This window comes from Thunnus albacares, chromosome 1, assembly GCF_914725855.1.
Source record: "Thunnus albacares chromosome 1, fThuAlb1.1, whole genome shotgun sequence".
Classification (NCBI taxonomy): domain Eukaryota; kingdom Metazoa; phylum Chordata; class Actinopteri; order Scombriformes; family Scombridae; genus Thunnus; species Thunnus albacares.
This window is the reverse complement of record NC_058106.1, coordinates 20,364,931-20,388,581: the sequence shown is the minus strand read 5'-3', so window position 1 is coordinate 20,388,581 and position 23,651 is coordinate 20,364,931. Positions and strand designations below refer to the sequence as shown.

Below are 23,651 nucleotides of genomic sequence, written 5' to 3'. Positions count from 1 at the left end.
GTGTTCTACTAGACAGGTAAGCAAGCATTTGAATAGAGCAACTCCCATGATCCCACGCTACTTCATACGTCATCGAACTCTGTCTTTTGTTATTGTTTTGATTGAGAGACCCCTAGCGGCAGAAATTACATACTGTGCGTTTAAAACATTTTGCTAAAATACATCGTTGTCATAGTTTATACAGCAGGCTGGGTTATTCATAAAAAAGACACCCTGTGTCATGTTAAGTTCATATATTTATTTAATTTAACTCTTCTTTTTCTGTGTATTATTAAAGGGAAAAAAACATTTTGAACACTTTGAAATGCATATACATGTATAAACAGCTAATTTAAAGCAGCAATCACATAAAAGGTTTAAAGTATTCAATTGAGGCTTGCTGCATCATTAGGTTAACGCAATTCAGTTCGTCTACAGGTGTATTCAGAGCCACTAACGTTATTATGGTCAACTTTGACAGCTACAAAACAGCTTACAGAAATAATAATAGTGTATGTAGTATCACGGCAGCATAGTGTCCTTTTTTGTTAAATCGTTGTTTAAGTAACAACTGAGAATCCCGGTACAGCGTGGTCCTCCCACTGTGTTGGAACTACTTTTTCCTCCGCGCTGTCGAGAAACCAGACAAGAGGACTGCAGTAAAGTTGGGTTCATATTGGATATTACTACAGCATGGGGATGCACAAGGTGTGATTCTATTGGAAATGATCTCTTTTAGAAGTAAAGCTACAAACTTGGCACTTCATCCAGCAGCTGCTTTGTGGATACGTTGTTTTTGTTTGATTTTTTTAATATATGTGTTTTAGGTCATTTAATAATAGAATAAAACGTAGTTCTGCTAAGGTGTTAAAAAGCACTTAGTATACTGTTTGTCCTCTTTACTTAAATAAACCACAGCTCATAACTCAAGATTTAATAAAATGCATTCTAATATGTAGAGTTGCAACGATTAATCAGCAACTATTTTGACAATGGAATAATCTTTTAGTAATTTTTTCTGCAAATATGACAAAAAATCTGCAAGTTTTAGCTCCTCAGATGTGATGATTTAATGCTTTTCTTTGTCATACATGACAGCAAATTGAATGTTTTTGGCTTTTGGACTGTTGTTTGGACACAATAAGACATTTAAAGAATTAACTATTGACTCTGGGAAACTATTACAAGCATTTTCACTATTTTATGACATTTTAGAGGCAAAACTTTAATCAATTAATTGAGAAAATAATCAGCAGATTAATAGATAGTGAAATAATTGTTAAATGCAGCCTTGAAAATAAACCAGTGGGGCAGACAATAGTCAACTGCAAAATAACTTAATTCTTGAGATATTTATTGATAATTATCATATTATGTCTTCAAACTGGCAGTACAGATAGATAGATAGATGATATGGTGAAAACATAAGTTGATGGTTGATTGACATGAACATTGTTTAAACTGATTAATTGTTTGAGTCATTTATTAAATAAAAATGCCAAACATTAGCTGATTTCAGCTTTTCAAATTTGATGATTTGCAGATTTTATCACTTTTGAATATGGTTTGGTTTTGGTGTGGGTGTTCAAGATGCACACATAGCACATTCATACTTAATTTACATAAAGTGAGAGAGGGGGGCGGCCTTGAGTGACTAAAACAGGGACAAAGTTGAAACTGAAGTTTAACTGAACATAAGGTTTTGGAGGGGGCAGGTGTGGTGAGCCTTTACACTTGAACTGCAGTGACCTGGATTTGACCCCTCTCCCCCAGAAAGAGGATTTCTGATATGGCGTTTTCTTATTCAGCTAAGCCCGAAACTTTTTTCTATCCTCAACCAAAATGCACCAGTTTCATAACCTCAACCTATTTGCCTATTTTAAATCTTAAAAACAGGCGTTTCAGTGGGCTAACCGTAAAAGTAAACATAAGCTGTTATTTTAGTTCAAAATTTGAAACACTTAAAACAAAACAAGATATCATAAAAAAAATATTTGGACTTTTTTAAGCAACAAGTGGGACGTTGGTTCATCACAAGGGGTTGTCCCTCCTATCCTATCCAGATGTTTTATTGAATGAGGCTTGTTACACCTTCAGTGAACTCAGTCCCAGAACCACCAACACTTTTGGCACTGTTCAGATTCATCCACACTCACTGCACAGGGCAATGACTTACACAGAGGCCTGTACAGAAGGCATCAGTATAGTACAAGAAGCATATCAGCACACAATAGATTGAATTTAAAAACTACAACTTACTCCTTTCTACCACACTGTACTTTAATGCCCTGCTTTACATTTATCAAGAGATTAGAGAACATCAGACTGCGTCCTGACAAAGAAAGATATGTCTAAATGTTGCTGTGTGTGAAGGCAGTGTGAAATTTTGAGCTGTTGGCAGCATGCCTCAGTTTTCTCTGGTGATGACATTAATCCTGGACATGCATTTGACATTTCTTTCCTAAAGTTTTTCATTTCACACTGTCTGTCTTGGTGTAAATTATCAGATCATAATGTATTTTAGTAAATGTAAGTTAAAACAAGGTTAGGTGATAGTGTTCTTTCGAGATGGTGGATCAAAGTAACATCAATTCATCCGAAAAATAGATAAAAATTAAAGGTTCCAGATTCTTGTCCCTGTCTCATAATGAATACACACTGTTTACAATATATGTGATTGCATTTTAAATGAGATTAGCTGAAGTACAAATATGAAACCAACTTCACAATAAAGCCTGTTAGAGAACAGATTGTTAAAATGATAACAAACCTGCTTGTTTAATGTGGCAATTGGGTAATTATTAATGATGTTCATTATAGATGCTTATTACACATCAGTATATCAGTATATGTGTTAACTGTTGGGGGGAAATCATTGCATAGCCCCCTGTATATAAATCATACAATCCTTGTGATTATTCTGGACATGGATTTTCTGTGCAGTAACCTCACTTTAGTAGCAGTTACAACTGTTAAAAGCCAGATTTTGCACACAGCCTCGGAAAGAAAAGGGCCCCAAGCTCCAAAGCCGGACGACACTCCAGCACCTCAAACAATTCAGTTTAGAGAGCGAGAGAGAGGTATCTGTGATTTCCATGAACATCTTGTTCTGTAACTGAAGATAGTGTAATACAGAATGTGTTAACAATAAAAACATCACTGAATATAATTTCTACAAGGGAAAGTTCAGGGCTCAACCATGATGTGCAGATGTCCACTTTATAGTGTAACATTCAGTGTTTGCTTATTTAGACAGCAAGAGCTGTTGAATATTGAAATCTGAAAGTTGTGAACAAGGATCATTTTAAAGGATAATGTTTAATTTAAAGCAAGTTCTCTCACATATTGAAACAAGGATCCATGGGAGGCACCTCTGCCCTGTATTATTAATTCCAGACTGCCACCTGTTGGACAAACTCAGATCACTCATACTTCAGCACATGTTTTACCTATTAAGAAAATATGCAGATGAACATATGAAAAACAACTTTGAAAAAAAGCCTTTGTAACATAGATTTGTTTGTTTAAAAGAAAAATCACTCAAGAAGTTAAAAATTACTGTCAACAGATGTTTTGAATCTAGGAAAAATGTGAATTCCAACTTAAATGAGAGAAATGTGTAATAAAACATGCTCATGTGGCATTCATTTGCCCTCTTAAACATGAACTTGCCCTTAAGATCATTGACCAATTTAACAGTGTCCAAACTGTGTGGAATGTGGAGGCAGGGACCTTTAGAAGTAATCTGTTCAATGTGAAAATATTGTGAACGATTTTGCAACATTTTGGTGTCAACGATTCTGAAGAGAGATTGTTCAATACACTTTTTGTCAAATTCAGCAAATATTTCCTCTTGGTCCTCTAGCTGTCAGTTCTGTGTATCCACTGAAAAAATATCTGTGCTCATACACAGCCCTAGCTCTGACAAACAAACAAAAACAAAGTGGCTCGGACCGAGCCACAGGAACACTATTCCTTCCAGCCAATCAGCAACAGGGGGCGTTCGTGCTCGTGCACAGGACAGGGGCAAAGAGCGGGTGGGGGTGATGACAGTGGCACATGCTAATATGCTGAATTTCACAACATAATTGCATTGTCAAGGAGGGGAGATGGCTGAGAAGAAACAGCCAAAGAGGAGAAGGTCAGAAGAACAAAAATTGAAAAAGAAGGGCTATGACCAGGCAAGGGCGAAAAGCCGAGTTAACATCGGTGAAGCTTTCCAACGGTGGAGAGACCTCCGAGAGTTGGAGGGCATGAAGACGGATGCGGAGGTTGCTCTTTGTCTGCTTGACAGGCGGGTAAAACGTTCACATTAATTTTGCTATGTTTCACTGAAGCAACAGTCCACCAAGAGATAAGCTGTTGTTGTGATGCTGAGTTTGGAGTATAGATTAAAAAACTATATTTCCCAGAATGCCAGCGACAGCATCTCTACACTTACGGTTACGCTCAGCGGTGACGTTCACCAATAGCTGGAGCTGATGGCTTGCCATAGGTAACTGCACTACAAACAACTCAGAAATGGTGGCAGTCGTCTGTCTATAATTCCTCGATTATTTCACTTTGTCGTCTGTTTTGATTTTTGCAACGATCATGCCGGGGATGTGCTCTGTGCCGGGCTGTAAGGGCTACAAGAAGGCGAGATCCCGGGGAGTCGTATTTCACTCTCTGCCTACGAGAGACCCGAGGCGATGCAGAAAGTGGCTAAAAGCCATACAAAACCCCAAATTTGACGAAAACACACCAGTTGCTAAATACGGTAATATACGAGTCTGCAGCCAGCATTTTCAGCCGGAAGATTATGAACCAGACATACAGGCAGAACTTATGAAAACAACGCCCCGAAAAATCCTCAAGTCCGACGTTATTCCGTCTGTTTTCTCTGGAAGACGACCAGAGGACCTCAGCACATCTCTGCCAGCAGATGACAGGAGCCGAACAGAGGTAAATAATACATGTTTTACCTGCAAAAGATCTGATTTTAACAGATGACGTTGGCTAGAAATCCCAACTGTCTGTCTTGTATTAAAGAGAAAGATCACCGCTGGAAAGAGGGGTGTTTCGTGTTTGTTTGTTTGTTTTAGAGAACTCGGCCGTTTGTGTAGTGGAGGGATGCAATTGATGACACTGATGCCCTGTGATTGGAGAAATCTGGAAGGAGAGTCCAGTATCCAATGTATCGCTCTTATTTTGAAGTGCTACAACACCCAGAATGCATTGCGCACATTACCTTTGACAGAGGCATCCGTACCGGGTACCCGGGAAGTATGAAAATAGCATGTTAAGCTAAACGGTAAACATATGATGGCAGAAACGACTTGCCGGCTGAGTCGGTCGTTCATTAAAGGAAAGGCTTTTTTAGATTGGTAATGGTGTCCAGTTGCATCGTACCGACCTGTAAGGACCACAGGACAAAACGTCGTGGTGGAATCAGTTATTATCGGCTTCCAGTAAAAGATGCAGAGCGATGTAAACTGTGGTCTGAAAAACCTCAGAGTTTGTAGTCTCCATTTCAAACCGGAGGACTTTGAGTGACATTCGTTAGAGTGTCGATGTGGGACCAAGGAGTGAAAAAACTACGACGAGCCGCTGTTCCTTTTATCAGTTTGGACGACAAAGAGTCGGGATCCTGTTCTACCAAACCCCCCAAAACCAAACGTAACGTTACAGGTGAGACAGTCGACCTGGTGTAGACAGTTTGATGTTGGATATTCAGACATTAGGCCACGTTAACCCTTAATAACTTTTGAATGAGATCATCAATCCCCACCAGATCTATTGTGCATTACATAATAAAGTTTGACTGATGCTGTACAGGTAATGTGTTTTACCTCACGACCCGTTGTTGAAGTGTACTGCTTTGGAAACCTTGCTGAGTCGGCAGAATACAAGGAAAATGACAGGCTGAAGTTAGGGACCGTCTCTAAGGTGCATGCAGTGTAACTCTGTGACCTGAACACATGAACTGGGGTTGGAAAAGTATTTTATTTACTTGATGCACTGAACTGAGTAGAAACTGTCAGGTGGAAAATGGTATCATAATTAAATTTCATTGCTTATATAATTTTTTAATTGTTTATTAGGTGAACACTCCCAGCACAGCTGCAGAGGCATGCACCTCAGTGGTTTCAGGTTCCAGTGTGGACACAGAGTCAAACAGGACCTCTGTGTCAACTTCAGTAAGTATGAGGCAGTAAAGCTATATTCCTAATATTTCATGTTTTAATATCTTGAGTTAGCATGTGATTTATCCGTGTTATGAGAACATTGCACCACTGGCCTTACAATATCTGTTTTTATTCAAGGGTCCCAGTACATCGTCACAAGCTTCTTCCTCGGGTGTTCAAGATACTGGTGTGGATACTGCGTCACCTTTGCCCTCCGTACCAGTTCTTGTCAGTATAACACGTGATATTGATATTTTTTGTCTGTGTAAATAAGATTAACATGAATTCTTCATTAGAGCTCGGTTTAAAAAATTGATTTTCCGATTGAAATCGATTTTCATTAAAATTTTTCAATTTTGATTCATAAAATCCGTATACGTATGAACTCCGGGCAATGTCTGGAGAATCTGGTCCGGACATTTTCCAGAGTTGCCCTCTCACACATGTAGCACACAGCAGGAGATTGTCCGTGTCAGATGCGTTCTCACCTACTGGAAACACTCTGTTTGGTTTAGGCGAGGAGTGGAGGAGGCAGGACATGATGCAAAAAGTACACTGCGGTTGTAATTCAGCATTTTTAAGTTTTTCATCAGAAATAAAATTGCTTTTATTTTATGAGAAATCACAGGAAGTCCTCTCTCTCTTTAGCACTAGCTTCACAACAGAGCATTCAGGCCCAGTTAAAACAATGTAGCTTAGCTGGCTGTGTTTATCCAGCACCAGCCACATGTGTAAAATAGCAACTGTGGATGAAAGGGGAGGTGACAGGTGGAAGTCAAAGACGTCATATTTAAGTATATGTTCTGCTTGTTCAACATTTTGATAAATTACTCATACCATCTCCTTACTGCCAGATTTGTTGCACTTACTGAAGCAAGCAGTTGTAGCCCGCTTGCTGTGAATTCTCTGGAGAATTCACTTCTGTATTCACACATAAGCTCAATCAGACATTACAGACTTTTTACGAGGGAGCTGGCAGAGTAAAGTCCATTTAATGTCAGGTCCGACTGATTAGGACATTTGTGTTCACACATACAGCTCCTCCAGATAATGTCTGGAAAATTTCAGGGTTGCAGTGCATGTGTGAAAGGGGCTCTAGTCAAAATTAAGTATGTTGCATGCACAGCTACTTCTAACCCATTTTATATCTGTCTCTCCTATCCCAGATTGCCTCAGGAGCTCCGAGCACCTCATCCCCATCCCCTCCTCCAGCTGAACTCAGGGAAGGTTCGTGCAGTGCGGCGGCATCTAAGGATTGTCTGGATGAGAGCTCCCACCAAGAGACTGAATTAAGCTCTACAACAGCATCTAAATCAGATGAGAACACAGAGAAAGACTTGAGTGGGTCAAGGACTATTGTGAACAACAGCTGTTTGATGGAGTTGTTCAAAAAGTGTCAGACTTGTGGAAAGCCAATAACCAAAAAAAACATGTCTCACTGTGGTGCACAGACAAAGGTGGCGTGGAGCTGCCTTGGTGGACACAGGGGCACATGGATGTCATCTCCTCTCCTTTGGGATGCATTACCTGAAATCCATCTTCTTACAGCTCTTTCCATTCTTTTTTCTGGAGGCAGTTTTACACAGTTCAAGACATGGGCCAAACATCTGCACCTGAATTTCATGGGGCACAAAACCTTTTTTGAAATTCAGAAAGCATACCTCAACCCAGAAACGAACAGGACTGAATGGGACAAGATCTTGGAGGTCAGTCAACAGCTGGAAGGCACTCTGCCTCATCAGATTTCAGGTGATGGTTGCTGTGATTTTCCTGGATTCACAAAGGTGTCAGACTTCAACTTTTTGTCCCATTTTGTTTTCAGGGACCAGATACATAAACTGTGTAGGTTTAACTAAAACTCTGTGCACACACAGAGGCAGATTCCTTTTGTGTGGATTTATAAAGCAGTTTGTATTCATGATCCTGCTTACAAATGGCCTTTATGCCAGTGAAGACACTCAATAATGCTCAACTCATCACACATTTACCTGTAAATTATCATTGGCAAAAATACTGTATCTTAATCATTGTGTTTGTTTAATATCAGAAAGGTACTTGGTAATGATTAAGTTCATAGCATACATATGTATGGACACAGAGGTTACAAAGTGTTGTACAAAAAAGGATAAAAAGAAAAGAACTCAGGGAAATGAGAGAAAATAAGATTTATACAATTTAGAAACAACAGCCATTAAAAAAAGTGAACCACAGTTATGGTGAAGCACTTGTTAAACCCTTCTTGCCTGATAAACTCCTTACCAGCATTTCTTTTGGAGTATGTAACTGCTTTGACACAATCACCCAACCTTTGAACATTGTCAGATTGTTGTAGCCTGTATTTTTTCTCAAACTGTATTTGTCTCTTTACTCCAGTAAACAACTGAAATTGGTTAGCAATTTAGCCAATAAGACCACAGTATGAAAAATGCCACTATTAATGAGTCATAAATCAAAACCTTGGTATATAAATTTTAAATGTTTTCTTGTTTACTTTGAAGATCCACTGAAGAAAATTAAGGCCAAGGCGAGGAGGAGAGGGAGCGGAGTGCTATCGTCATTGTCAAGGTGAGGGAACATTTCACAAAGGGGAAGTAATTTTACATGTTAAAATATGTTTACTTTTAATGGAAAGTACTAATTAGCATGTCACACTGTTATATTAAGCTGTCTGGAAACTATGAAAATCCAATCAAATTACTTGAGTGACATCAATCAGGTAAAACTGGAGCAGCTTAGCTAAGTTAATTGTTTTTAGCTGTTAGAGGTACAAGTGAAGGTTGACATGTAAACCAGTGAGATATCAATTTTGAAGAAACAAGCAGTTTAATTTGACTGGATGGGTAGAAAAGCAAGATTGTTGAAAAATAAGTCATGGCTTTATTTGATGGACTTTCTAGTTATACTTATGGATCACCACTGAAGACAATTTTCCAGGCAGTTTAAGTCCTCATGGGACCTGAAACACAATAAATAAATAAATAAGTAAGTAAATAGATGATGTCAGACCTATGTCAGGTAGCCTGCTCCCCAAGTGTCTGGGAGATGACTCATTTCGCCCGCTGCAGCATGGCTTGTCTGGTCTATGACATGGTGTCACCCCAAGAATAACTTTATAGTATTTTCAACATGATTAAATAATTCTCATAAATGTTAATGTATACATTTTGGTATTAAATAAGTGCTGCTTTTGTCTATATTTATATCTATATCTATAATTCTTATTATATGATTATGATATCTGTCTTTTTTCCTAATGTCCTCACCTGTTAAAAATAAAGTGAGAAAATTTTTTGAAAATCGCATACCTCTTTTCTGTTGACATATTTCTGAATATTGTGCTTTACAGCAAAAGAAATTACATGCACACATCAAAATACACGCTTCACATCAAAAAAAGAATTGAACATAAAAACATGTAAATGTACATAAGATGGAAAATAAAACCCACTATTTGATAATATTACTAAACATAAGATAAAATGTGAAAATAAAAGTGAAAATACCATACATAGAATGTGTACTTCAGTGGTGGTAATGTGAGAATTAATAAGCAAAAACTATATTTCGCCATGTGTACACAATCTATAAATTGGCGCCGAGGTCTCTGAAGCCATAAGCATAACAGAACCTCCCTTTTCCCAACGGACACAGACTCACCACTGGTCTTGATTAACCAAAATAAGCCTCTACCCCAGAACATCTTCCCAAAGGTTTAACCTCACTGTGGGTCTTATCTGTGTCAGGCGCAACCTGAAGCTGCCCCAGAAAAAAAACAAATAAAACCCACTTGATGATGATAATAATAATAATAATAAAAATAAGATAAAATAAAGTGAAAACTGAAGCACAATTAGGTTTTAAACAAAAACAGATGAGTTTTAAATGTGTAAACACAGTGCCTACATGTCATCACTTCTATAATACACATAACATTTTAGAACCTGTGCTTCTGTAAAACAAGTGGTTTCATAGCATGCACATATTAGTATCTGTACTGGGTTTTTCTTTTGTTTGAAGCATTGACACAAGCATTTGTGTTGTAAACCTGAAACTAGTCGATGTGTAACACTGGTGTTTGTAAAGTCGGTGGTAGGTTTGCGAGTTTAACATTTCCAGATGAGGTATTGTGTCTAATGACAAAGTTTCTTTTTACAGTAATGAAAGGAGATCCTCGGTATTGATGATCTCTACTGGAAGGTGTACGCAAGAGTCTACATCACTGTTAAGTCTTAGACACCTATCAGCCTCTGAAAGGTAAGTGGTCACGATGTAGCCTCATTTTTTCACCTGGTCTGAACACTTCAGGTAGAGAACTTCTGACATGCAGTGAGACTTTTGGCATCAGTATTGTTTCCAGTAGATAACAACAACATCAATTTAAGGATAGATAGATACAAAATAGCATTTGATTCCATACAATACAATACAGTGGCCCATATAGTGTTGTATTGCATTGAATGCTGTTGGTTAATGGCTTTTGCATTTCATGGAATTATGTTTTACAGGTGTTTGTGTTGTGCTCACCACCTGTGTGCCACACAAGCAAATACACACCCGTTAATGAAAAATGCTCTAATAACTTTTGAAATGTCATAAAATGAGTTGTAATATGTTTATTTGTTGGTAAACAAGGATTTTAATCATGTCTTCAGAGATAAACAGTGTCAGCAGGATGATGATGATGAACATCAGTTTGACTCTACAGATACGACATCAGAGGTGGACTGTCTCCAGGACAGGTTAGTATTGATCTTTTTGCACATTTTGTGGTCAGTAATGTATCAATGTGCCAAAGACACTCTAACTATATTTAATTCAATTAAATTTGCAGCTTTGAGGAGATGGAGGTCACTCTTGAAAACGACAAATTCAACAGTGTGAAGAACAGAGAGTAAGTTCATACTACTACTGCTGTACAGGACAGATTATATCACAACTTTTGCTTTTTTTTCTGATTTGATTCTAGTATAAGATTGTTTTTATCTAATAGATCTGACTTGCATAGTGATGTGGACAATGTCGCAGCAACAGCTGAGCTGAGTGCTCCAGAAGCAGATGACAGCTGTGATGAAGACGTCTACGTGCCTGTAATTCCTCAAAGGTATGTGTTCAGTTGAAAGTAAAATGTGTAGTTCTACGTTTTTGCTACCAGAAAACTACTTGTAGATGACAAATGTTTATTGGCCTGCATTCATAAATATTTAGCTTTTAATCCACCATTTTGGCACACTGAATTTATTTCTGTGTCCTGTATTTCCTCCTGTCTTGAATTAATTTTTTCTCTAATTTCATCATAGAGAGGAAAAGTGGGGCAGCATAAAAGTCAAAACTTTACGTATATACCTAGATAATAGAGAGAAGTGGATACATTTCTAAGTTGCACTGTTTAAATTCGACATTTATCCACCTCAACTTGTCTACACTTATACATGGTTAGGAGAATGTTTATGAAAACATGTTGAAGAATACAAAGATGTGAGAGTAAAAATGTGTATTTGGTTTTTGTATATTATGTAAACTTGGTGTGTCAGAGGCTGTCGTTTCCTGTTACAGGTCTAAAATGTCTGAACTTTTACTTGAATGTGAAGAGGAGGAGCTCGAGCCATGGCAGAAACAGACTTCACATGTTCATGTGAAAGTTGAAGATGATGTTGGAAATTTGAGTAAGTCACAGCATATTAGAGAACATATCAGTGTAGATGGTGTCAGTTACCTTACAACCTGTTGAAGTGCCTTATTTGGTCTTTTTGTATTTTCTAACAGGCATTGACCAAATAGATTGTAAGCCGGACGCTGCATCTCTTCAGACAAATGCAACACCACCTAAGCTGAAAGAAGAATCTCCACAGCCTCTTGTCTTCAATAGCCAAGTAATAACATTATTTATGGCATTACTTTATAAGAAAAGACTTGAATAACAAGTGAAAAACTGGCGTAATTATCTTATCATGTAATATAAAGTGGATACTGGTACTGTATATTGAATTATGGACTCTGTTTCTCTATTCCCAGGGCTTCATTGTGGCTTCTCCCCAATTAACAAGTAACACTGAGTTCATCGGCTCTCCTGGAAATTCATTACCATTAGTAACAGGTAAAATAGAGATTATCTGTTTTTAGCTCTTTTCAGTCACTGTGTAATATAATTCACAAGCTTCATAAAGGGGTTGAAGTTTTATCATAACCCCAACTTTAATTTAATTTAATCTGTTATTAATTGTAAGAGCTTGTGTGTTGACTTTCAGCTGGCCAGAAGCAACTTTTCCATAAAGTTTCTCCAGCTGCAGTGACACCCGAAGCCTATGTCGTCCACACTTCTGAAGTGCAGCAAATCAGCAACAACCCGCTGTCCTTATCAAGCGTCCAGAGCCCTGCAGTATATAAAGCACCATCAGACCAAACCACCTCACAAACCCTCTCTGAACCTTTTCCTCTCTCTTGCTTTACTATCCTTGAACTTACATCAGCACAACAAACACACAATAAACTTTAGTGTGCCAAGAGAAATAATTGTGTAACATCCAGTTAACAAATGAATTACATGCATTATTTGCACATTTAAGCGACTTTGCAGGCTATTGTGAGTCTGTTGGTTCTTCCAGTATGGATACAGTGTGGGAACCCTGCACATAGCACCTGATACCTCCTTTGCTAAGTTCAATTATAAAACTGAATTTAGTTTAATATTTGGCACCAGCCTGTTAGTTACATTCCATTTAAAATGTACAGGTTTTATTGTAATATTGAGTACAATAAATTCTTAAGTCAAAACCCATTCTCGAGTGCGTAATTTCTGTATTATTCAAAGGTATGATACTAGGGTTTCTCTATAATTCATTAAGCTTTAATGGGATCACTGTGAAGCAGCAAAGAAATGTGTGGTTAGCTACTCAGGGCAAACGGTTGTTTGATAAAAGTTGGTCAACATCAGTGGATCCAAAACTGTCACACAACCCTTCAAAAAGCCCTAACCCTTAGGTAAAACTGGTAATAAAGGAGGAACCAAGCTGAATGAAACAAAAGCATGTTTTCTTTTCTCAATAAATCTTCATAACCTGCATTTTGGTGGACTGGATAGTATCACAGAAGTCTCAAATCAAATTCATGGACCTTTTTCACAGCAGACATTTTTAAATTTTGCAGTCAAAGCACAGGTCCAACTAATGACAGATGCTGTAATCAATATTTATTTGTTAAAATAAGTGTTTAATAGCTCTACAGCTCTTCTGATAGCCATCACTGATATAGTGTTTGGTCAGTATCATGAGTCTCCGGTCCATTGGCTCTGTAGTAAGCAGAAAATACATTTTCTGGTTATTGGGGGAGTGCTAACTGCAAGAGCGGACAGGAAGTTAGACAAAATGCTGATATCCTTACAGCTCCATGGCTCTGTTAAATATACTTTTATTTACACCTGTGGTTGACAAGTCAAAATGTCTGCTGTGTAAAAGTTTTACTCTGAAGTGCTTTTACATATAAATGAAAGTCCGTTACATTCAAGCCCTTTCCAAACGAGTTAACAAAATACTGATATAGCCTATCACCGCCTGGTAAATCTCTATTTCGCAGTATACGGAATTATTCAATCTGGCGTATGTGCGACATTCCCGCGCTGGCGCATCGGTAGTGATGCGTTTTACGTCACGAGCAATGATTGGTTTGACAGAGCTGAAAGGAGGAAGCGACAGTAGTGACGGAGTATGGCGGCAAAACCAAAGCGTCCGAGAAAAGTTCCTGGAGTGGATGCTCCAGTTAAAAAAGAAATTCGGCGTTCAGCAGAGGGATTAAAGTCGAAAAAAGAAAGTGATCGACGGCGAGGACAAACGCGGATAACCATTGGTGTAGCTTTTCCTCGTTGGAGAGCACTGAAAAAAGAGAAACGACTGAGGGCAGACACGGATGTCGCGTTACTGCTCTTGGCTGTGTAGCTATTACATTTAAGTTACTATAACGTTTACCAAAATAATGTATTACTGTCTTCGAACTGTGGAAATTTCTCTATTTTTTCTAACTATTTCTGAACACGAGCCTGAGACTTTCCAGGGCTATGAGTGTTATGTGACGTTAGCGAGCTAGCCAACGTCTACAACGGTTTTACAAAACCGTTTTCAAAAAATATGTAACTGTCTGGATAACGTTACTAAAAAAACAACGCCAGCTGGAAAAATCGAGTTTACCTTTCCCGACACCAGGTCTCCCACTGGTTGATACATAATCACAACTTCCATCCTTTTTGTTACAGTTATGAAAAGTACATGAAGTTGGTGTCAGCCTCCAAGAAGTCCGGGGGTCACCCCCAGCCACCCTCTCCCCCATCATCACTGTCCAGCGGTGGCACTGAATCACAAAGGTACGTTTTCGTTTGTATCAAGTACATAACCATTACACATAATAAACATAGTTTATTAATACAGTTTGATGTAAAACAGCAATATTTTGGATAATTAGTCCCGCGGAATGCATTGTGTCATTTGCAAACTATGAACATTGTAGAGTAATTTTACAAACAAATAAAAATTGGTTACACACATGTTGAAACCTAATATGGTCAACCACAACCAATTTAACATCAGAAAACTAATTTGCAATAAATACAACACATAATGTAACTTATGAGCTAAAGGTTTCTTAGTGGGAAAAATAATAACTAACTCGTTGACTGACTAAAGAGCAGCAAACTTATAAGTACATTTAGAAGTTAAAGTGCTTTTTATTTTGTCAATGGCTAACAACCAGGATTCCATTAGATATTTTTCAGAGGCCCGATGATAATTGAAAGCTCACCTTATAGAAGCCACATGGGTCTGTACAAGCAAGTAATTTGCGAAAGCATCATTTGGTTTATGATATACTAGTTTTATAGTATCCTGTGTAAGAAGTATTTCATGAACTACCAACTGAGTTATGGGTGGTAACTGAAGCACAACCAGGTTTCAAACAACAACATAGGAGTTTTAAATCTGTAAACAGTGCTTTCACAGTGCCACATCACTTATATAATAATTACCTTCTTTTCAACTCCAAGTATTGTGCCTCAGAAGTGGTTTCATAGCATACACATACAAGTATCTGTACTGGGTTCTCTTTCATAGCATTCGTTTCGTGTCTCACTATGGGGAACGCCTCCTGCGTGAACTCATCAGAAGCTCAAATAACATTACGCCAGCCCTAATTGGCTGGCATCAGTGACGCCTAGTCAGGAGGGGATGGGACCCTCCTCCTATATAAGGGACTGACATAGCATCAGCTGTCATTAAGAAACCTCTTCTCGCTTCTCACAGAAGCCTGTCCACAACTGTGCTATCGGGTGCTAAGCTAAACTGTCCACGGACTCGAGTGCACAACTCGGTCACCGGGCGCTTCGCTCCCAGCTGTACAGTTGCAAACTAGTCCACGAACAGTAGCAATACTTTTCTACGGCTAGTCTGAGAGTGAAATAGCAATATTTTACCTCAGAAAGTAGCGATACTCTCCGATACAGAAGTAGCAATACCATACGACAGGTAGCAATACCATACGACAGGTAGCAATACCGCACAAAAGGTAGCAATACCTCCAGAAAGGTTGCCCACTTCTCGCTCCTACGCTAGCGGGGAAATAGCAATATTGCCCCCACTCTCCTCGCTCTCGCCCATAGCTGCGCAAGCTGTTGAGGGGATTAGCGAGCCTGCTAGCGTCCCACTGGGTAACCATGGCTACGGCTATCAACTCCAGCGATGTTTAAAAGAGCCCAAAGCTATGCCCCTGCGGCAATAAAATCTCTAACTGGGACACTCACCCAATGTGTGCGACGTACCTAGGCTTATCCCACGCTCAAGCCGCCATAACCTCCACTAACGAGTGTATCCACTGCGCTGCTTTCCCCCCGTAAGCTTCTCCGACGCCGGCTAGCCAGCCTGGCTAATCTGTCCGGGGGAGACCCGCTCATGATGACGCCAGCTCAACACATTACTTTCATAGGGCTCACCCTGGACTCTGTTCAAGCCAAGGCATTTTTATCCGCAGAAAGAGTGGAAACCATGCATACAAATTTAGCGTTGTTTCGCAGGGGCAACATGGTTTCTCTCAAACAATGTCAGAGGCTGTTGGGCCTGATGGCGTCCTCTGTAGTGGCCACACCACTGGGACGCCTGTATATGAGAGGCGTCCAACATGGGGTGGCCTCTCTGGGCCTGGACCCTCACCGTGATGGCCACCGTTGGGTGAGGGTCCCCACAGACTGCTCGTTAGCACTTCGTCAGTGGAGGAGTCCAGGTTTCCTGACACAGGGTGTTACTATGGGAACCATCCTGGCTAGAAAAGTGATCAGCACAGATGCCTCCCTGGTGGGCTGGGGTGCTACTCACAAGGGGAGAATTGTGAATGGGAGATGGGACCCTCACATGCGTTCTACCCACATAAATTGTCTGGAGCTGCTAGCTGTTCACTTGGCTCTGAAACACTTCCTCCCATGGCTGAGGGATCATCATGTTCTGGTGAGGACAGACAATTCTATCATTGTGGCCTACATCAACAGACAAGGGGGGCTGAGGTCCCCTCGGTTACACACACTGGCACACAAACTGATCATTTGGAGCAGTGTGCACTTACAGTTGTTGAGAGCGACTCATGTACCAGGCGTTCTGAATTATGGGGCAGACCTGTTATCCAGGGGAAACCCACTATATGCGGACTGGACGCTTCACCCTGAGGTGGTGAGACAGATTTGGTCACAGTTCGGTCAGGCAACCGTAGATGTGTACGCGACAGCGGAGAATGCGCAGTGCCCCCAGTTTTTCTCTCTACACGATCAGAGAGCCCCCCTGGGGGTGGACGCACTGGCACACGAGTGGCCAAAGACCCTCCTTTATGCTTTTCCACCAATAGCTCTCATTCCTCCAACTCTGGCCATAATGAGGCAGGGAGGTCTGTCTATGATTCTGGTAGCCCCGCATTGGCCAGGGAAGCACTGGCTAGCAGAGATTTTTCAACTCCTGTCCGGCCCACCATGGCCGTTACCGCTACGCAGGGACCTGCTGTCTCAGGCACGGGGAGAAATATTTCACCCCCACCCAGAGAGACTGGCCCTATGGGCTTGGCCCGTGAGTGGTTCAACCTGACTACGGACTCCATTGCAGTGTTATTGACACTATTCATTGTGCCAGAGCCCCATCAACTAGGACATTGTATGAGCATAAGTGGCATGTGTTTGAGAGCTGGTGCTCTAAATGGCAAGCTATTCCCTTTCAGTGTTCTGTGGCAGTGATTCTTTACAGTGATTTTTACAGGACCTGATTGACAAGGGTAAGGTGTTCTCCACCATCAAAGTGTATCTGGCAGCTGTTTCAGCCTGCCATATTGGTTTTGATGGGAAAACGGTAGGTCAATACCCTTTAGTTTGTCGATTCATGAAGGGGGCAGGCAGAAAATTGCCTACGTCTAGACCGCTGGCTCCATCGTGGGATCTTCCCACCGTACGAGATGCTCTCTCCTGTTCCCCGTTCGAGCCCTTGGAACAGGCAGAGTTGAAAATGTTGTCTTTGAAGACAGTCTTATTGCTTGCTTTAGCCTCAGCTAAGCGCGTAGGTGAAATCCATGCTTTTTCTGTGCATCAGGCATGTACAAAGTTTTCCCCGGAGAACACAAAGGTCAGTCTGCAGCCTAACCCAGCTTTTATCCCAAAGGTTATAGGCTTGTGCTCTCCGGTGGAGCTGGCCGCCTTTTATCCCCCGCCTTTCTCCTCTGATGAGCATTGGCGTTGGCATACTCTGTGTCCAGTCTGTGCGCTGCGTATTTATGTGGACAGGACTCAGGGTTTCAGGAAGGGCGACCAGTTATTTGTGTCTTGGTTGAAACCACACGTAGGCAAGCCTGTGTCCAAGCAACGCTTATCCCACTGGATAGTGGGGGCTATTGCTTTGGCTTATACTAGCAAGGGTCTTCAGACTCCCACTGGCCTACGTGCACATTCCACCAGAGGTTTAGCAACCTCATGGGCTCTCCTTTAGGGGAGTTTCTATTCAAGAGGTGTGTGCGGCTGCCTGCTGGGCCTCACCCCACACGTTTGCTAGATTTTATAGGTTGGATGTCACGGCACCAACTCTGGCACATTCAGTCCTCAGCACTGGCTCTTCTTAGAAAGTGGCTCCCTCTCTGTGAGGCTCCACTGGGGACAGTTGTCTTCTTCTCAGGCATGTCTGGCAATCCGGGAGTCAGTATGTTTCCCCATAGTGAGGCACAAAATGAATGCTATGAAAGAGAACTTAAGGTTAAGGATATAACCCCGGTTCTCTGATTAGCATGAGTGAGTGTCTCACCAGACCACCCTCCTTGCTATGGAAGCGAGGAAGAGCTTGTTTTGAATGACAACTGACGCTATGTCAGCCCATTATATAGGAGGAGGGTCCCATCCCCTCCTTACATAGGCATCACTGGTGCCAGCCAATTAGGGCTGGCGTAATGTTATTTGAGCTTCTGATGAGGTCACGCAGGAGGCGTTCCCCATAGTGAGACACTCACTCATGCTAATCAGAGAACCAGGGTTATATCCATAACCTTAAGTTTTTATTTTGTTTGAAGACACAAGCATTTGTGTTGTTGGAGGTTGGGTTCGCCCAACTAGCAATCTCCCACTTGCACCTACTCTCTTGCCATGCAGATAGTTTCAGTTTGATTCAACTTCCACACACTATCCATTACTCACACTGCTGCAAGTTGTAGTACTGCAAGCATAAAAAAATCTAAATTTGAGAAACTCATAAGTTGAAGGATCTGCTTTAACCACTGGAGTGTTCAGACAGACTTTACCAAGTAAACCTGAAATCAGTTGATGTGTAACACTGGTGTTTGTAAAGTCAGTGGTAGGTTTGCATGTTTAACATTTCCAGATGAGGTATTGTGTCTAATGACAACGTTTCTCTTATGATCTCTAGTGGAGCATGTACGCAAGAGTCTACACCACTATTAAGTCTGGAACATGTATCAGCCTCTGAAAGGTAAGCGGTCACAATGTAGCCTCATTATTTCACCTGGTCTGAACACCTCAGGTAGAGGCATCACTATTATTTCCAGTAGATAACAACAACATCAATTTAAGGATAGATGGATACAAAATAGCATTTGATTCCATACAATACAGTGGCCCATATAGTGTTGTATTGCTTCGAATGCTGTTGGTTAATGTCTTTTGCATTTGATGGCATTGTATTTTACAGGTGTTTGTTTTGTGCTCACCACCTGTGTGCCACACAAACAATTACACATCTGTTAATACAAAATGCTTTAGTAAATTTGTAATAAATTATGTCATAAAATGAGTTGTAATATGTTTATTTGTTGGTAAACAAGGATTTTAATCATGTCTTCAGAGATAAACAGTGTCAGCAGGATGATGATGATGAACATGAGTGTGATTCTACTCATACGGCATCAGAGGTGGACTGTCTCCTGGAAATGTTAGTAAATCCTCTTGAGAATGCGCATTTCATGAATTTGTATGTCTGTCAGTAATGTATCAGTATTCCCAAGACACTAACTGTACTCAATTCAATTTACAGCTGTGAGGAGATGGAGGTCCCCATTGACAACGACGAGTGCAACAGTTTGAAGAACAGAGAGTAATTTTATACTACTACTGCTGTACAGTAGCCTGAAAACCAGACGACTCTGCCAAGCTCAGGTTTTATTGGCTCTGGCAGATGTGTCTGGCCCACCTCCCATTCAGACAGATTTCCACCCCACCTTGATTCCGGCGAGCCAATTACAACTGTTTGTCTAATATGGGGCGGGTTTGATACGATTGATAGTCTGCAGGTCTAGGGATTGTCCATTGTTTGAGTTTTACTGTGTCAATAAAGTTGAGAAAAAAGTCTGCAGCTCCATCCAGCAGCCTGGCTCATGAAAATCAAGTCAAACCAGGCAGCGCTGATCAAATATGTATGAAGATTCTATTACTTCATTGCCTATTTTCTCAAATGCTTTTAGAAACATTTTTAGTGTACTGTTTAGCTGTAATTTGAAAGTTTGTGACCCAGCCGCCATGTTGAAAAAAGATGAGCCAAAACCAAGCACCGCCCAACTTGCATGTGTTGCTCAGTGCTACCCCATGTTTCATTGCTCTGATTGGTTGTAGGTCTGTCCAATTTCGTCCAGAGGCATTTTGGTCTGCACCTATTGATAACGCCCCTTGGAAATAGAAAATTAACTGGGAGGTTCCAGACTAATACACATTCGCAAATTAGTCTGGCAGTGTCAGGCTAATTGTACAGGACAGATTATATCATAACTTTTGCTTTTGTTGCTTATTTGATTCTAGTATAAGATTGTTTTTATCTAATAGATCTGACTTGCATAGTGATGTGGACAATGTCACAGCAACAGCTGAGCTGAGTGCTCCAGGAGCAGATGACAGCTGTGACGAAGAAGTCTACGTACCTGTAATTCATCAAAGGTATGTTTGATTGAAAGTTAAATGTGTACTTTCTTTGAATAATGTGACTAGAACAAACTTGTTTTTGCCACTAGAAAAGTACTTCTAGATGGAATATGTTTATTGGCCTGAATTCATAAATGTTTAGTTTTTAATCCACCATTTTGGCACACTGAATTTATTTTTGTGTCCTGTATTTCCTCCCATCTTAAATTAACTTATGCTCAACTTTTCATCATAGAGAGGAAAAGTGTGAGGCAGCATTATAGTGAAAACTTTACATATATACCTAGATAAAAGAGAAGCAGATTCATTTTTAAGTTGCACTGTTTAAATTGGACATTTATCCACCTCTACTTGTCTACACTTATACATGGTTAGGAGAATGTTTATGAAAAAAATGTTAAAGAATACAAAGATGTGAGAGTAAAAATGTGTATTTGGTTTTTGTTTATTATTTAAACTTAATGTGTCAGAGGCTGTTGTTTTCTGTTACAGGTCTAAAATGTCTGAATTTTTACTGGAATGTGAAGAGGAGGAGCTCGAGCCGTGGCAGAAACAGACTTCACATGTTCATGTGAAAGTTGAAGATGATGTTGGAGAGTTGAGTAAGTCACAGCATATTAGAGAACATGTCGGTGTAGATGGTGTCAGTTACCTTACAACCTGTTGAAGTGCCTTATTTGGCCTTTTTGTATTTTCTAACAGGCATTGACCAATTAGATTGTAAGCCGGACGCTGCATCTCTTCAGACAAATGCAACACCACCTAAGCTGAAAGAAGAATCTCCACAGCCTCTTGTCTTCAATAGCCAAGTAATAATATTATTTATGGCATTAGTTTATAAGAAAAGACTTGAATAGCAGGTGAAAAACTGGCGTAAATAGCCTATCATGTAATATAAAGTGGATACTGGTACTGTATATTGAATTATGGACTCTGTTTCTCTATTCCCAGGGCTTCATTGTGTCTTCTCCCCAGTTAACAAGTAACACTGAGTTCATCGGCTCTCCTGGAAATTCATTACCATTAGTAACAGGTAAAATAGAGATTATCTGTTTTTAGCTCTTTTCAGTCACTGTGTAATATAATTCACAAGCTTCATAAAGGAGTTGAAGTTTTATCATAACCCCAACTTTAATTTAATTTAATCTGTTATTAATTGTAAGAGCTTGTGTTGATTTTCAGTTGGCCAGAAGCAACTTTTCCATAAAGTTTCTCCAGCTGCAGTGACACCCGAAGCCTATGTCGTCCACACTTCTGAAGTGCAGCAAATCAGCAACAACCCGCTGTCCTTATCAAGCGTCCAGAGCCCTGCAGTATATAAAGCACCATCAGACCAAACCACCTCACAAACCCTCTCTGAACCTTTTCCCCCTCTCTTGCTTTACTATCCTTGAACTTACATCAGCACAACAAACACACAACAAACTTTAATGTACCAAGAGAACACACTACACCTCTAGATGTTATAATGGAGAAGTCCACAATTTATTATAATTACACACAATTTGCTGTCTCAAATAATTGTGTGAACAAATGAATTACATGCATTATTTGCACATTTAAGCGACTTTGCAGGCCACTGTAAGTCTGTTGGTTCTTCCAGTATGGATACAGTGTGGGAACCCTGCACATAGGACCTGATACCTCTTTTGCTAAGTTCAATTATAAAACTCAATTTAGTTTAATATTTGGCACCAGCCTGTCAGTTACATTCCATTTAAAATGTACAGGTTTTATTGTAATATTGAGTACAATAAATCCTGAAGTCAAAACCCATTCTCAAGTTCTTAATTTCTGTGCTATTCGAAGGAATGATACTGGTTTAAGGTTTCTCTGTAATCCATTAAGCTTTAATGGGATCAAGCATTGAGTCTGTTTTTTTTGTTTTGTTTTTTTAGTTGCAAGGCTCACTCAGGCTAATAATGGTTGTTTGATAGAAGTTGGTCTACATCAGTGTTTCCAAAACTGTGACACAACCCTTAAAAATCCCCAACCCCCAGTAAAACTGGTAACAAATGGGGAGTCAAGTTGAATAAAGCATTCGTCTCTCTGTGGTTCTCAAATCAAATTCATGGACCTTTTTTGCAGCAGACAATTTTTGCAGGAAAAGCACAGGTGCAACTAATGACAATGAAAGCTCTCTTAACAGTTAACTAGTTACACCTGTGGTTGACAAATCTAAATATCTGCTGTGTATAAAGTTCTATTCAACTTCAATTTTACTCCTCATTTTCAAGCTACAGTAGTTTGGAAAACAGTGATATGGTCACTGAATTAGATGAATTTATTGTTTATCAAGAATTAGCCGCTAGCATGCTATTTCCTAACTGGAATGCAGTCAGTTAAAAGGCTTTTAGTAATGTTAACTTATTGGCATGGCAGCAACTGAAGGAACATAATTCAGTATGTGTCAGTCTTACAACTCATGAAGTACAGGTTTTCCAATGCTGTTAAAGTCATTGTTTTTGACAGAGACTAGCTGGGGTGTTTAAACTGTTTATATACACTATGCACCCATCTTGTACCTTTTTATGAATAAATGACTATTTCTACCACATCTGCTGTTTCCTTTAAGGGTGTGACCCCACTAAAGATCTTCAGTCTTTCATTGATTAACATTTTAATATGATACATGCAATATATTGATAGTTAACTTGTCTAAGTCCACCAAGTCTATGATCACTGTTTATGAATGTGTTGTCAAAAAATCCCAATGCATCATGCCAGGTTGTTATGAAATCTATTTTCAAGTCATTCCAAGTTACTGTTATGGTCATTGACTAGTTTTTTTTCTCAGATCACCATCACTATTTTGCTGTATTTTATCAGAACAGGATTCTGATTCTGCTGTAAAGGTCTACCAAAACCTCAACATTTTAGAAATGCAGACTTCTATCAAACATTGTGAGGTTTATGCCATGATCCCCAGGGCTGTGCTGGGCAGATCGGACAGATGGTAACTGCATCTCATGACACAATTTTTTTGTTATAGATACAGTTAAATTATGGCAAGCGCTGAGGAAGAAACAGAGACATTGACCAGTTGCATTATATGCAATATGTGACAAGCCTCTTGAAATAAGAGCAACCCA

The 23,651-nt window shown here is 39.9% G+C and overlaps 1 protein-coding gene across 5 annotated transcripts; it reads left to right on the top strand.

The window, feature by feature from the left end:
* Nucleotides 1-87: 87 nt before the first annotated feature.
* On the top strand, nucleotides 88-22,335 carry LOC122980530. 5 transcript variants are annotated; one of them, XM_044348637.1, is made up of 13 exons: nucleotides 88-4,923; nucleotides 6,063-6,158; nucleotides 6,285-6,374; nucleotides 7,313-7,895; nucleotides 8,645-8,711; nucleotides 10,302-10,400; nucleotides 10,799-10,885; nucleotides 10,978-11,037; nucleotides 11,137-11,247; nucleotides 11,700-11,809; nucleotides 11,910-12,016; nucleotides 12,159-12,240; nucleotides 12,392-12,921. In XM_044348637.1, the coding sequence occupies exons 1-13, from the start codon at nucleotides 4,573-4,575 to the stop codon at nucleotides 12,637-12,639; spliced, it is 2,091 nt and encodes a 696-aa protein (XP_044204572.1). In that variant the 5' UTR covers nucleotides 88-4,572; the 3' UTR covers nucleotides 12,640-12,921. The 5 variants fall into 5 exon arrangements, with proteins under 5 accessions (XP_044204572.1, XP_044204606.1, XP_044204597.1 ...); XM_044348671.1 differs by lacking the exons at nucleotides 10,978-11,037; nucleotides 11,137-11,247; nucleotides 11,700-11,809; ... (1 more) ...; nucleotides 12,159-12,240; nucleotides 12,392-12,921 and adding exons at nucleotides 19,682-19,741; nucleotides 20,479-20,574; nucleotides 21,052-21,161; ... (1 more) ...; nucleotides 21,511-21,592; nucleotides 21,742-22,335 and having other exon boundaries at nucleotides 1,078-4,923; XM_044348662.1 differs by lacking the exons at nucleotides 11,137-11,247; nucleotides 11,700-11,809; nucleotides 11,910-12,016; nucleotides 12,159-12,240; nucleotides 12,392-12,921 and adding exons at nucleotides 20,479-20,574; nucleotides 21,052-21,161; nucleotides 21,262-21,368; nucleotides 21,511-21,592; nucleotides 21,742-22,335 and having other exon boundaries at nucleotides 1,078-4,923.
* The last annotated feature ends 1,316 nt before the right edge of the window (nucleotides 22,336-23,651 follow it).

Excerpts from the sequence above, each read along its gene's own strand:
- LOC122980530 (XM_044348637.1), top strand. The coding sequence starts at position 4,573 with ATGCCGGGGATGTGCTCTGTGCCGGGCTGTAAGGGCTACAAGAAGGCG. Across the intron at positions 4,924-6,062 it reads ATGACAGGAGCCGAACAGAG|GTGAACACTCCCAGCACAGC; the intron begins GTAAATAATACA and ends ATTGTTTATTAG. Across the intron at positions 10,886-10,977 it reads GTGGACTGTCTCCAGGACAG|CTTTGAGGAGATGGAGGTCA; the intron begins GTTAGTATTGAT and ends TTAAATTTGCAG.